General features: G+C 43.3%; 1 protein-coding gene across 2 annotated transcripts in view; it reads right to left on the bottom strand.

Annotated features, from left to right (window-relative positions):
- Positions 1–6,425: 6,425 nt before the first annotated feature.
- Positions 6,426–14,609, bottom strand: part of otop2 (otopetrin 2) — a 41,717-nt gene continuing 33,533 nt past the window's right edge. For both annotated transcript variants that reach the window (XM_051918964.1, XM_028819461.2), the window contains exons 6-7: positions 8,188–9,014; positions 6,426–7,271 (exon numbers count right to left, since the gene is read on the bottom strand). In XM_051918964.1, coding sequence (XP_051774924.1) covers positions 7,101–7,271; positions 8,188–9,014 — 998 coding nt within the window. In that variant the 3' untranslated portion in view covers positions 6,426–7,100. The remainder of the gene's footprint in view (positions 7,272–8,187; positions 9,015–14,609) is intronic.

Below are 14,609 nucleotides of genomic sequence, written 5' to 3' on the forward strand. Positions count from 1 at the left end.
CTCATTTGTAATCCTAAAGAGAATCCAAGCCAGTTCCTAGAAAGCTCACAGCACTATGTCACAATGGCTTTGTGCATTCAAGGAGGGGAAAGGTTTAAACCGCAGGCGTTGTGTCACATTCACATTGTCAGCATTCACCAGCTCTGTCTTGAAGCAGATAAAAGATGCTAAAAATGAGCTAAAGAATGAGCCGGTTGTTTCCTGCAAGCTTCAGGTGCCACAAAACTGGCTTCCAACTACTCCTTAAAGCCTGAAGGCGAGCACAGTGGTGGAGCAGAACTCTGTGACCTTAGGCTCAGATCCTGTGAATTCGGCACAGACATTCACCTCCACTCCGTTCTTTGTGAGTTGTGTTTGATTAGCTCAGGTCAGCCCACGGATTTAATCCAATGTGTCAACAAATCATTCTACTGAGTTTAATCCATCAGTTAGTCATTCTGTTATCCATCTAGGGTTCTGGTGGGCTGCAGCTTATCCTGGTAGCATTCAGTGAAAGTCAGAAACCGTAACCCAAGGCAAACCACCATGAATTTAATCCATGAGTTAGTCATTCTCTGATCCATCTAGGGTTCCGGTGGGCTGGAGTTTATCCTGCTGGCACAGGGTGAAACTCAGAATCCCTACCCTAGGCAGACCACCATGAGTTTAATCCATCAGTCAGTCATTTAGCAATCCATGTAGGATTCTGGTGGGCTGGATCTTATCCTGGTAGCACTGGGTGAAAGTTAGAAACCCTAATGCTAAGCAGACCACCATGAGATTATGCATCAAGTAGTCATTCTCTGATCCATCTAGGGTTCCGGTGAGCTGGAGTTTAACCTGGTAGCACTGGGTGAAACTCAGAAACCCTAACACTAAGTAGACCATGAGTTTAATCCAGTAGTTAGTAATTCTGTAATCCATCTAGGGTTCTGGTGGGCTGCAGTTTATCCTGGTAGCATTCAGTGAAACTCAGAATCCCTAACTCTAGGCAGACCACCATGAGTTTAATCCATCAGTTAGTCATTCTGTAATCTACGTAGGGTTCTAGTAGGTTAGAGCCTATCGTGATAACACTGGGTGAATCTCAGAAACCCTAACCCTAAAAAGACCACCATGAGTTAGTCATTCTCTAATCCACATAGGGTTCTGGTGGGCTGGAGCTTATCCTGGTAGTACTGGGTGAAACTCAGAAACCCTAACACTAAGTAGACCATGAGTTTAATCCACTAGTTAGTAATTCTGTAATCCATCTAGGGTTCTGGTGGGCTGCAGCTTATCCTGGTAGCATTCAGTGAAAGTCAGAAACCGTAACCCAAGGCAAACCACCATGAATTTAATCCATCAGTTAGTCATTCTCTGATCCATCTAGGGTTCTGGTGGGCTGGAGTTTATCCTGTTAGCACTGGGTGAAACTCAGAATCCCTAACCCTAAGAAGACCACCATGAGTTTAATCCATCAGTCAGTCATTCAGCAATCCACGTAGGATTCTGCTGGGCTGGATCTTATCCTGGTAGCACTGGGTGAAACTTAGAAACCCTAACGCTAAGCAGATCACCATGAGATTATCCATCAAGTAGTCATTCTCTGATCCATCTAGGGTTCCGGTGAACTGGAGTTTAACCTGGTAACACTGGATGAAACTCAGAATCCCTAACCCTAGGCAGACCACCATGAGTTTAATCCATCAGTCAGTCATTCTGTAATATATGTAGGGTTCTAGTAGGCTAGAGTTTATCTTGATAACACTGGGTGAACCTCAGAAACCCTAACCCTAAGCAGACCACCATGAGTTAGTCATTTTCTAATCCACATAGGGTTCTGGCAGGCTGGAGCTTATCCTGGTAGCACTGGGTGAAACTCAGGAGCCAAACCCCTAAGCAGACCTGCACATCTTTGAAGATTTTGGGGGGAAAACCCACATAAAGACTGGGAGACCCCATGCAAACTCCACGCATGCAGTAAGTGGGCAGGAAATGTGAACCTGGGGTACCTGGAACTGCCTAAGGTAAAGTCATCCCTGATGGAGGATCGCAGGAATCGTCGGGTAGAGGGGTCCTTTCATCGGATTGGCTTGCCCTGCTGTGGAATGGCCAAAAGGGGGAGGCAGCTTGATGACCGAGGTCTCCAGGACTCTAAACAAATCCAAATCATATTATGTGATATCATCTACTGTTAAATTCTACTTCATACTTGTAAAATTTTTATTTTTAAACTGTATTGAGGATTTGTTCTGTTCCGTGTATTTTATTGTATTGACCCCCTTCTTTTTGACACCCACTGAACACCCAGGTTTCTTCCATTTGTTCCCTACAAGGGTTTTTTTTGGGAGTTTTTCTTAGAGAGTCAAGGCTGGGGGGCTGTCAAGAGGCAGGGCCTGTTAAAGCCCATTGCGGCACTTCTTGTGTAATTTTAGGCTATACAACAATAAATTGTATTGTACTGTATTGTACTGGATCTTAAAGGCAGGAGTCTGAACCACTGCACTAATGTGAGGCCCAAGGTCAGCCTTGAGTCCTGTTAAGACAGCCTTCCCACGTTCAGTTAGGAGTCATTTCAGGTCAGCCTGCTCAATCAGCTAAGGGTCTTATCAGCACATTCCAGAGTCAACTCCATTCATTTAAAAGTCAAGTGAGCTCCGTGTCTGAGAGTCCAGTCAGCGTCTCGTCAGTGGCACATTATACGACTTCTGCTCAGAGGGGATATGAAACTTGATGACTCAGATGACTGATGGCTGTCACATTACATAACTAGATATTGCAGGGCATGTCAAATTAGAGAACTCCGTGATGACACTTTTCTAAATGATCACCTGTGCAGATGCCACGTGGACTGGACTGGCATCCCGGCCAGAAGAGGGGATGGTTCCTTACCCGGACGGGACTCTTTCGATTCTATGCTGCATCACTTCTCCATGATCATAAATATACACCTGACCGAATTGTGGTATCTTGTGAATTTCCCATTGGGATTAATAAAGTATCTATCTATCTATCTATCTATCTATCTATCTATCTATCTATCTATCTATCTATCTATCTATCTATCTATCTATCTATCTATCTATCTATCTATCTATCTATCTATCTATCTATCTATCTATCTATCTATCTATCTATCTATCTATCTATCTATCTATCTATCTTATAAATTAAACTTGTCGTAGCTTTAAATGTTGCTGGACCACAGACTCTCGTTGCGTATGGTCCTGAATCGTGTAAATCTACGTTTTGAGCATTGAATGATGCGAATGCAAACAGATCATTGTAGATTCGGATATTTTGCCTGTAGTGTTTGCGGATTTCACTTTCACCAAACAACAAATCATCTAATTCTTGCGGATACACCTCTTCATTGGGAAGAAACGCTACTTTTCCCTGATCGCAACACAAATTAGACGATCTACAAGTCTCCGACTTAGAGTTTAAAGCCGAACAATATCTTCATACTTCTGTCATATCACTGATGTCCATATATTCGATCTCTTTTCGCTGTTCCGTTATTTCACCGAGTAATAATTCCCGTTTGTTTGCGCTGATATGATCTTTACTATCAGTTTTTTGAGACTTTTGAATTTTAGTACAGTACTTTCATTATCTCTAACCTGCTCTGCATGTGTGTCACACCAACGTTTTTGAGCCTCTTTACGACGTTCCACTTTGTCTTCTACTCTTTGTCTTTTATTTACGCTCCCCGGCTTGGACCTGTTAGTCTTTTAGTTCATCTCTTGGCACAAAGTCTCGTCTCGTGGGACGTGAAATCATCTCTCTGAAAAAGTCTCGTCTCATCCCAAGATTTTTTTATATAATAGAGAAATTTGGTTCATTCTCTCTGCTTAGATTATGCAAATTGTTTTTTGTGTGAGGTTCCCCAAGGGGCGGGGCCACCTGCCTATCACCACAACGGACTGCCCTCAGCCCTATGACGGTAAGGACAACCACAGTCCCTTGCACTTCATGGAAATGTGCTTGGGAGTTGGGGAGTGGTGTTTTATGAGTTTCTAATTTCTGGATTGTTGACCTTCTTGCTCTGTTTTTTGACTTTTTGAATTATGGTATATGGACTTGTTTGCTGCTGGATTGCCGTTTTTTTGGCTACAGGCAACACCTTTTGCCTTTGTGCTCCACCAAGCTTTCTTTTGTGCCCCTGAGAATATTTGGAAATGAACCTTTTATTTGATAAAGATCGTGTTTCGCCAACACCAACACGAGAGCTGATCCACATCGCAGTCGAGTACATTGTGTGTCATTGTATCTCTTTATTCATTTCAATGATTAAGTTAATCATGTGCTTTGCGAGCAACTCAGATCAGGGTGGTGCCACACGTCTAAAACTGGTTTATGTGCTGCCTCCATCATGGCACTGCCACTTCTCTCTTCACAATTTTTAAAGGAGGATACTGCCATTAGGTATCAGGATGAAATCCTTGGACCCATTGTCAGACCCTATGCTGGTGCAGTGGCTCCTGGGTTCCTCCTGGTGCACCACAATACCCGGCCTCATGTGGCGAGAGTATGCAGGATACTGCAGTATAGAGGATACTGCTGCGGGACACACACGCCTGCCCATGGAGACCTCGACTCATCTACAAAGGCACAGAGATTGAGGCTGGCGGGTTGTCATTTCCACCGCACCCCCTGTGTATTCCGTTACCTTCTTAGAAATTAATTTCCGTGGCACCACACACACACTACACGATGCTGACTTATGAAGAGACCCTCCTGCCGTCAGTTTCACTTCTTCTCCCTGATTCTTTCCTAAGCCACTTGTCTATCTAATGCCCATTTTGTTCCCCAGTTTCCATTTGTGTAGGTGTAGAATTGTGCATGAGGGTCAAAGTCAGGGTCTTCATTCTGAAGCAGATTTGAGGCTATTGTCTTCTGTTATGCCAACTTCTATGAATTGCCACACATTTTGATCCTTCCGGCTGTTTTCTAAGTCCATTACTACGATTTAGGAGTGCAGAGAGCCACAGCCTATCCTAGCAGCATTGGGCACAAGATGAACTATTTAATAATAAAGAGAAGTCAACCATCATGGAGTAGGAAGTGCAACCTTTTTGATGCAAATGAACCACAGCAGAAGGAATGTAACTGATAAAGTCAAATGTGTCTGAGCGCCAGCCGACTCGTGCGGTTGAGTTTGCATTATTATAAACAGGTACAAACAAAACAAGAAAACAGGTTCTTTTGTAAAGGGGTGCCTTCATTTTAATGAGGTTTATTTATATCTCAAGACTGAACTGCAGAAGGTGAAGCTGACAGCAGCAGAGAGTGCCATCGGCAAGCTCCAGATCAACACCACCTCCATTGAAATACGTACTTATGTTGTGTTCTGAGGCGGCACGGTGGCGCAGTGGTAGTGCTGCTGCCTCACAGTAAGGAGACTTGGGTTCGCTTCCCGGGTCCTCCCAGTGTGGAGTTTGCATGTTCTCCCCGTGTCTGCGTGGGTTTCCTCCCACAGTCCAAAGACATGCAGGTTGGATGTATTGGTGATCCTAAATTGTCCCTAGGGTGTGTTTGGTGTGTGTGCCCTGTGGTGAGCTGGCGCCCTGCCCGGGGTTTGTTTCCTGCCTTGCGCCCTGTGTTGGCTGGGATTGGCTCCAGCAGACCCCTGTGACCCTGTAGTTAGGATATAGCGGGTTGGATGATAGATGGATGGATGTGTGTTCTGAACACTGTAAACATCTACGCCGTCAGTGGGATAGCTCTGGGATCAGCTGAACTCCGCTTATCTACATCACTCATGAGAGCTTGTGGGTAGACAGATGTGCTGGGAGTCCTCATGGACTGTGAGCAGATGATCTGAGGGCTGTGCTCAGTGCAGGGGGTCTGAAAGGCTGCCTTCTGTGAATAGATACATATGAAAGGTGATAGATAGATAGATAGATAGATAGATAGATAGATAGATAGATAGATAGATAGATAGATAGATAGATAGATAGATAGATAGGATTATTTTGATTTAGCGTAGTAGGCAGGATAAGATAGATAGATAGATAGATAGATAGATAGATAGATAGATAGATAGATAGATAGATAGATAGATAGATAGATAGATAGATAGATAGATAGATAGATAGATAGATAGATCTATTTCTTTTTAAGCAAATATAAAAACATTTTGAATGTTGTTTTTTCATTTACCACAGAAATCTCTTTTCTTTTCCTTTTCTTTGCTTTTTTAGAGGAGTTTCCACTTTCTACCATTTGTGGCTTCTGTGACATGCCATGTGGGTGTGTGTGCCCACATCTGCCAGTGGTTAATAGAGTTGGGCTGCACACACAATCTAAACAAACTAATCCACAAGAAGATGAAAACAGAATCAAAATGAGAATCGGTATGAAGGTTCAAGCCGACTCTCCCAACCAGTGGAATGCTGAAGGCTGTTGCTTTTGAAGGACCCCTCAGTCATTTTACTCAGTAAACCAGGACACTATTCTATATTTATTATTATTTTATTCTTTATATTTCAACTTCACAGTTAATTGCATTCAGTTCACTTTCCAAATGATTGTTACATTCATATTAATTAGTATGCATTATACAGTATGTACTGTGCAAAACAATATCACTCCTTTAAATTAAACATAATCTTAATTACATTAGACGCAGATCTGCATATCATTGAAAATGTGCTACTGTGCAGTCTGGAGAGCGCTAGCTGCTGCCGTCTTATTCTTCTGTGTCAGGTGGCTTCACACTCATTCATGTCCTTTCTTCGGCAGCCCCATTGGACTCTTTAGTGTCCTTAGAGTCTCTGGCCCATTGTGGCTCATGGAAGCTGTGCAGGGGTCCACTGAAAGCTTGAAAATGGCTGGCCAGGAACACACTGACATGAATATTATAAGTGGTTTCCCCAGGACGTATCAAACAAGATGACGTGCTCAGGACTGTGGGTAAGAGGGCTGTCTAAAAATGAGGTAGGTCCTTGTTTTTAAGATGCGAGGCCTCATATCTACTCCTTCATCGTTTTCCATGTGATCGAGAAAAGTTCATCCCACAGACTCAGAGCTTTTATTATTGCATGTGATTAACGGCCTCTGAGTTTCATTCGATTATTAGTTTCATTCATTTTCTTTTTTGAAAGAAGGGTATCGCATTGGAGAGTGGAGGCGATTTAGGAGGAGAGGTAGACCTCAAAGAGGCTCGACACCGAGTGCATGCGGTAGAAGATGCCAAATGGCAGACCGATATTCACAATGGGCACCCACATCTGAGCTTTGTAGAAGTTCATTTCCAAGTCGTTCTCAAGCTGCGGCCGGGCTCCGAAGGCTGGTATGACCCAGAACTGTGCAAAGACAAAACGGAAATGGTTTGGTCAGATAGTCTTCACGTAAGATGTAGAAAATTGACAAAAAATTAAATATACGAGTCTAACAGAACCTCAGGTGAGCAGAGAAGGGTTGTGTTATGACACACACGATGTTAAGGGTTATTGCAAGCGGAAGAACTGGGAGATGATATGAGAGATGAGAATCATAGCATAAAATGGAAGGCGAGGGTCAAAAATACTGTGAATTAAAATAAAACTGGGCGACCATGATCAAAAAGGGGAAGGCAAAGATCCAAAGTCGAGGAGCAAAGCTGTTAATAACTGGAGATCCTATTTAGGAATTCAATGCATCAAATGAATTGATTCACTTAAATAGCTAATTCAATCGAATCAAACCAGTAAAGTGAATCAAAAGACCCTTCACTACTGGAATATTGGGATTCCCAGTGGAGAAGAGAGAGTTGGAGCAGGGAGAATGAACCTGAACACCTGCAATGGCTGCTGGGTACTAGAGAAGGGAATGAGGAGTTACCGATGTGCCGTTTTGATCCCTCTGATCACTGGAGTAAACAGACGTCCCTCACTAATGCCCTGACACGTGGAATTGTGGGGCCGCATCTCAGTGCGACATGAGTCGATGCAAACCCAGCAGGCCCATCACAAAGCCTGAGAGATACAAAGCCCATCCCTATCTCAGGTTTCTGTACCCAGTTACTCTGGTTGGGGTGATGGAGAGCCATAACCTCTCACGATGCCAACCCTTATGTACACGTCATCAATGAAAATAGTTCATTCCCCTTCAGGAAGCACATGCAAACATGAACTGCACACACACAAAAAAATGCCATGTCGACCAAGGTTCATGTGCTGCGAGGTGGCAACCCTACCCAGTGCGCCACTTTGCCGCAACAAACAAATAATTTGCACTTACTATTATGTTACACAGCAGCAGAAAGGTGGAGATCTCCTTCACCGCTCGCCTGTTCCAGTAGGTCTGTCTGGAGGGTGTCGTCTCGGGGTTCTGGGTTTGGGTTGGTGGGTTCTGAGAGGTGTTCTCTGTATTTTGCTGGTCTGTTGAGGAGTCCTCACGCACATAGGGATTGACACAAACCAAATCCAGATGTTCCGCCTCATGTTTAAAGGGCTCCCGATGCAGGCCCTCGATGATGTAAAGGTTCTGCAGGCAGAGCTGCAGGATGGTCATTAGGGAGGTGGTCAGGTTCAGTGCATTGACGCGGTCCGTGGCTCTTGAACCCACAATGGCCACCACTGAGTAGTAGGCTAAGACAAACTGGCCAAGGGCCGAGCCTATGAGCAGAGTGATGTCCAGGCTTCTCGTTGGGTTCTTGTGAGAAGCGTGACTTCGTTTATCAAATCTGTAGATGATGGAGCCAGCCAGACTGGCAGCCGACATCAGTCCTAAGCCCACAGTGCTGAACGTGTAGAACATCACGAGGGCTTCAGATTTCTTGTGCTCTATAATAATGTCAATGTCATAGAAAATGAAAATGACCAGTCCTGAGACTGACACCAATATCCCCAGGATGGGTCCCAACAAAACACCATGCAAGCGACAGCTCACTTTCCCGTGATGCTCATTGTCATCGATTTGCCGGCCAACGTTCTTCCACATGACGTAGGTCATTGCAGATGCGAAGAGGCTGTACTCGATGTTGAAGGGGTACAGGTAGTAGTAACCGTTCTTGAAAACTTCACAGTTTTTGATCTTGCACTCACACTGACTGGCTTTTGAACCGGCTACAAAGACAAATGGATAGAATTTGAGTGTCATTGTGCTGCCAGATTGACCAACCAACACTTCAAAGTCACTTACAATGGCAACGGTAGAAGTCTCTGGAGTTCATTTTACTTAGCATGGCACCAGAGAGTGTTAACACATTGCAATCTGTACACGTGACAATAATGACCCTATAAGCCGATTCATGAAAGGTCAACCTCCCACCAAAGTACACAGGAAGGAAAACACAAAATGGAATAATGAAACATTGATGGAGCATGGTAAGCATCATCTCAAAAGTCTAGGAGTGATCTAAAAACAATCACGTTCACCCATCCATCCATTTTTCAAATCTCCTCTATGTAGTCCACTTTTTAGGGTTCTAGCGAGCTGGAGCATTCCCAGATACAAACCCTGGATGAGATGTGGACTAACATCATCAATCAAACCTAAAACTGGGCAATTGGAGTACTAGGGAAATCCCACATAGGCATGGAGGCAATATGCAAAGTCCACACAGCCAGTCAGCAGGCCAGGATTTGACCGCAAGACTTTGGAGCCGTGTGGTGGAAACGCTAACCACTAGATTATTTAGAGCATAAGAACATAAGAAATTTGACAAATGAGAGAAGAACATTTAGTCCATCAAGCTCGTAGGATTAGTTCATAGCTAAGCTGTCCCAGGATCTCCTCTAGATACCTCTTAAAGGATGTCAAGGTTTCTACTTTTTGAAGGTTGTCAGCAGAGTCAGACTATGGCAGATACCAACTCTGGACTGGGGCACCAAACCATCACAGGTTCCACTTTTCAACACAGCACCAATTTCAAGTTGTCAGTTAACTGAACCTTCACATCTTTGACAGGAACCCAGAAGAAAACTCCATACAAATAGTGACCCAGCTAAGACCTGACCCCAGTATTCTGAAGCTGGAAGGAATTAGAAGTAACCACTATGCAATCTCAATCAGATTTGTCATCCATTCTCCCAAAACAAAACCCCTTAGCCCAATTCCTAGTTATGCAGGTCCCGGAGCCTATCCTGGTCGCACTGGAACTGACCGTGAATGTAATGGTCAGTTAGTTGCAGGGCATAGTCACTCACACCTGGCCAGTCACCAATCAAAACATCTCACCTGAGATGTAGCAGGGAAAAAAAACCAAAAAAGAAACAGAAACCAGGAGAACGAGAACACAATGCCACCATGACACTTAAAAATTTGCTCTGGGATCAAACTGTAAGGAAGCGTAGTCAATGACCATTGACATTCCCATGACGGTGGCTGAAAGTGATGGAAATTTGAGAAGAAGGGGGCTACAGGACAAGGCGCACCATGTTGGTCTTGGTGTTTTCAGCTGACCTCGCCAACCATGTGAAGGTGCAAACTGTTGAAGACTTTATGTCTGTTACTGTCACTCGTCTCTGTTTCTCATCCTCACACAGTCCTACAGAACTTCTCTTACTTATCCAGCTTTCCTCAAATGAACTCCCTTGCCATGGCGGGCTGTTAGCTTTTAAAGGGGCCTCTTAACCAACAACAGACCCCCCCTCATGGTCCTCTCTAACCCAATCCAGATCAAGGTATGACATGTCCTGGCTCAGGAATTCACGCAGGGTGGCACTGCTCATCTCATCTGGATCACCATCCATGAGGAGACAGCAGCGGGTTGCAAACTCAAGCAGCTCAGTTACACGACCACCTCCTTTGTCCCTCCACTGAGGGCCAGTTGGGGTTGCTAAAAACAAACAGCAGACTCTCTCTCAGCTTCACAGCCCCCATGGGGTCCATGAATAATTCCGAGTCACAGCACCATTAGTGTCTGCCCAGGAATCGATTCATGGTGACGTTCTCGCTCAATCTGCTGCATGGATGCATGGATTGTGCATCATACTGAGCCATCTAGTCTATAATCACGAGATACAGTGGAACCTCGGGTCACGAACGTCTCTGAACACGTACAAATCAGGTTAGGACCAAAAAGTTTGTCAAACTTTTGCATCTGTTCACGACCACACACTCGGGTGTCGAACAAGCCAGTTTCCCTTCCGGTTCATACACTCCGGTGATTTACGCACGTGTTCAGTCTCTCCCTGTACAGTATAGGGTTGTCCAGATCTAATTATGCAATTTTCATTACACTATAACTTATTAAATTTATTACATTGAAAATCACCCGAAAAATCCCGGACCATCGAGAAGTGTGCGAACTGACAACATGAAGAATCATCTTCGCACCGAACTGGAATCATCCCCGCATAAATCAAACTCATCCAGATGATCTGGATATCCATCCATCCATCCATTTTCCAACCCGCTGAATCCGAACACAGGGTCACAGGGGTCCGCTGGAGCCAATCCCAGTCAACACAGGGCACAAGGCAGGAACCAATCCCGGGCAGGGTGCCAACCCACCACAGGACACACACAAACACACCCACACACACTAAGGCCAATTTAGAATTGCCAACGATCTGGATATGCATAATTATTTTTATTTATTTATTTATTTTTTAAATTTTATTAATTTTATTGTAATCATTCATACAAATCGATCAATTTTTACAAAAAATAGGATTGAAAAACAAGTCGACCTCCACCCCTGAGAGAGAGAGCATGGCCAACGGGGTAAAACTTAAGGCTTATTAGACGTACCTAAACTGATGAGTTTAATAGGCCAGTAGAGATGAATGGAGAAGAAAAAGAAATGTGGAGATAATTACTTTCTTGGTGCTTTAAGAGCTTATTCTAAAATTTTATTGATTATATCCTGCCAGGTTTTAAAAAAAGTCTGTAAGATCCTGTAACTGAGTATTTGATTTTTTCCAATTTCAAATAGTATAAAACACTGTCGGGCACCGGTGCACCGCGAAAACTTTTGTAAAATATTTAAAATTGCTAGTGTTTTTGAACTTTTGGTTGATTAAAAAGATAATGTTTAAAAAAATATTTTATGTTGGAAAAACAGATAACGGTTAATCAGATTGTTGAATAAACGAATGTATTTATTTTGAATGCAAGTTAAAATTTTCGCTGTTCACCATTCATCATAATATCAACACCAGCGGTGTCAAAAACACATCTCGTGAGACTTAAAAAGTCTTGTTGTTAGAAGATCTCGCTCACTGTACGGACAGAAGAAGGCGGAGCAAATATAGAACGAGAAAAAACGAACGCTACATTTCGGCTCTTGCCGACGAGAGAGTATCGCTGTAGCTGCAGCTCTCACCACTTAATCGTCTGAATATTACTATGGAAAAATTAACCTTATTTTCGCTCTGACACCGCTGATCAACACAGTCAACTTAGTGACCTTTTCCAGTTTACCATTTGGAAGCTCTTATCTTCGTGAGCAAGGTTTTTCAACACTTACGGAAATGAAGTCTAAGAAACGCGAGAGACTTCAAATGATCGACAAGGAAATGCGCGTCTGTCTTTCGAAAATTGATCCTCGCATCAATCTCATATGTGCTGAAAAACAATCTCAACGTTCACATTAATTAAATTTAAGATTTATCCTTTGATTCCTTTAATAAAATGTCTTTCAAACTTGTAAAATTAACTGTTTTTTATTGGCGATTGTCCATAGATTGTGTCATCACGACTTTATTTATTGGCAGTCCCTCAGGTGCGCCGCGTAAGAAAATTTTTGGACTTAGTGCGCCACAACTCGAAAAAAGTTGCCTTTCACTGCCCACTGACTTAAAAGAGGAGAGTTAGGATTCTTCCACTTTCTGCATAATTAGATCTGGACCGCATCGCGCCGAGGGATTTTGTAGTATGGCGGGTCCACAGCTCACGCCAAGAGGCCAGCTTTAAATAAATAATCGCCGCGCTACAGCTGCCACGTCCTCTTCATAAATAGAAGTGCGACGCGGCTAAAGGGAAGAAAAAACAAAAGAAAGACGGAAGTTGCGGAGTGAGGAAGTAAGCAGGAAGCAGTGTAGAAAGAACGGGTGTGAGCGCGCGTGCACGCGCAGGCAGGCAGCTGGACAGTGAGTCCAAGCAGGGGTGTTTGGATCAAGGAGCTGGAGTGACCAGAAGAAGGACGGCTGGCCGTCGTAAGGCCGAGAAGGCAGTCAAAGAATGTACCGGACTTGTTTTTAAAGAGACTGCTTCCAGCATTATTTTAACCTCGTTGTATTTAATGAAGACTTTTTTCTATTGGATTTTAACCTTCATTTCTGTTGTTATGGGATTATTTATTTATTGAAGGATTCTGAAAGCACTGCACTTTATTTAATTTGGACTTTGTTTTTTGATTGTTGTTTTGTTGATTTTAATAAAAGCACTTGGCACTTTTTGTACCATCGCCTTGCTCCATTGTAGTGCCTCACTGTCGTGCTCATCGGTAACATTACCGACGGTGACGGGTTTAATAGGAGACGGGAGGATGCAGCGAACCCGCATTGTCACAAACTTTACCTCAAAACTGTAATCTCCTCTCCACCCAGTTCCTCCTCACTTCCCTCATGCCAGAACTCGACTCATGCAAGGTTAGTTTTCTTGGTTGTTTATGGTTAGTTTTTGTATAAATTACGGATTTTTCAAATATTCATGTTTTTCCATATGCTTAAAACTCATTAAAAAAAAGTGTATAGAGCGAGCGGTTCGTAAGGCTATTAGCGTGAACATTCTACAATGTTAGTTTTCTCTGTTCAAGGTTTTCTCAGTGTTATTCAGTGTTTTTACATTTAGTTTACTATTACACTGTGCATTGTATGGTATAATTAACTATTTTTGCGCTTAAAAATCTTTAAAAAAAACTATATTTACATACAGTTCGTACGGTCTGGAATGGATTAATCGTATTTACATACAATCCTATGGGGGAAATTACTTCGGGTCACGAGCAAATCGGGTTACGACCAGAGTTTTGGAACAAATTACGGTCGTGACCCAAGGTTCCACTGTATACAGTGCATCCGGAAAGTATTCACAGCGCATCACTTTTTCCACATTTTGTTATGTTACAGCCTTATTCCAAAATGGATTAAATTCATTTTTTTCCTCAGAATTCTACACACAACACCCCATAATGACAATGTGAAAACAGTTTACTTGAGGTTTTTGAAAATTTATTAAAAATAAAAAAACTGAGAAAGCACATGTACATAAGTATTCACAGCCTTTGCCATGAAGCTCAAAATTGAGCTCAGGTTCATCCTGTTTCCCCTGATCATCCTTGAGATGTTTCTGCAGCTTCATTGGAGTCCACCTGTGGTAAATTCAGTTGACTGGACATGATTTGGAAAGGCACACACCTGTCTATAGAAGGTCCCACAGTTGACAGTTCATGTCAGAGCACAAACCAAGCATGAAGTCAAAGGAATTGTCTGTAGGCCTCCAAGACAGGATTGTCTCAAGGCACAAATCTGGGGAAGGTTACAGAAAAATTTCTGCTGCTTTGAAGGTCCCAATGAGCATAGTGGTCTCCATCATCTGTAAGTGGAAGAAGTTCGAAACCACCCGGACTCTTCCTAGAGCTGGCCGGCCATCTAAATTGAGCGATCAGGGGAGAAGGGCCTTAGTCAGGGAGGTGACCAAGAACCAGATGGTCACTCTGTCAGAGCTTCAGAGGTCCTCTGTGGAGAGAGGAGAACCTTCCAGAAGGACAA

Source organism: Erpetoichthys calabaricus, chromosome 14, assembly GCF_900747795.2.
Source record: "Erpetoichthys calabaricus chromosome 14, fErpCal1.3, whole genome shotgun sequence".
Lineage (NCBI taxonomy): Eukaryota > Metazoa > Chordata > Cladistia > Polypteriformes > Polypteridae > Erpetoichthys > Erpetoichthys calabaricus.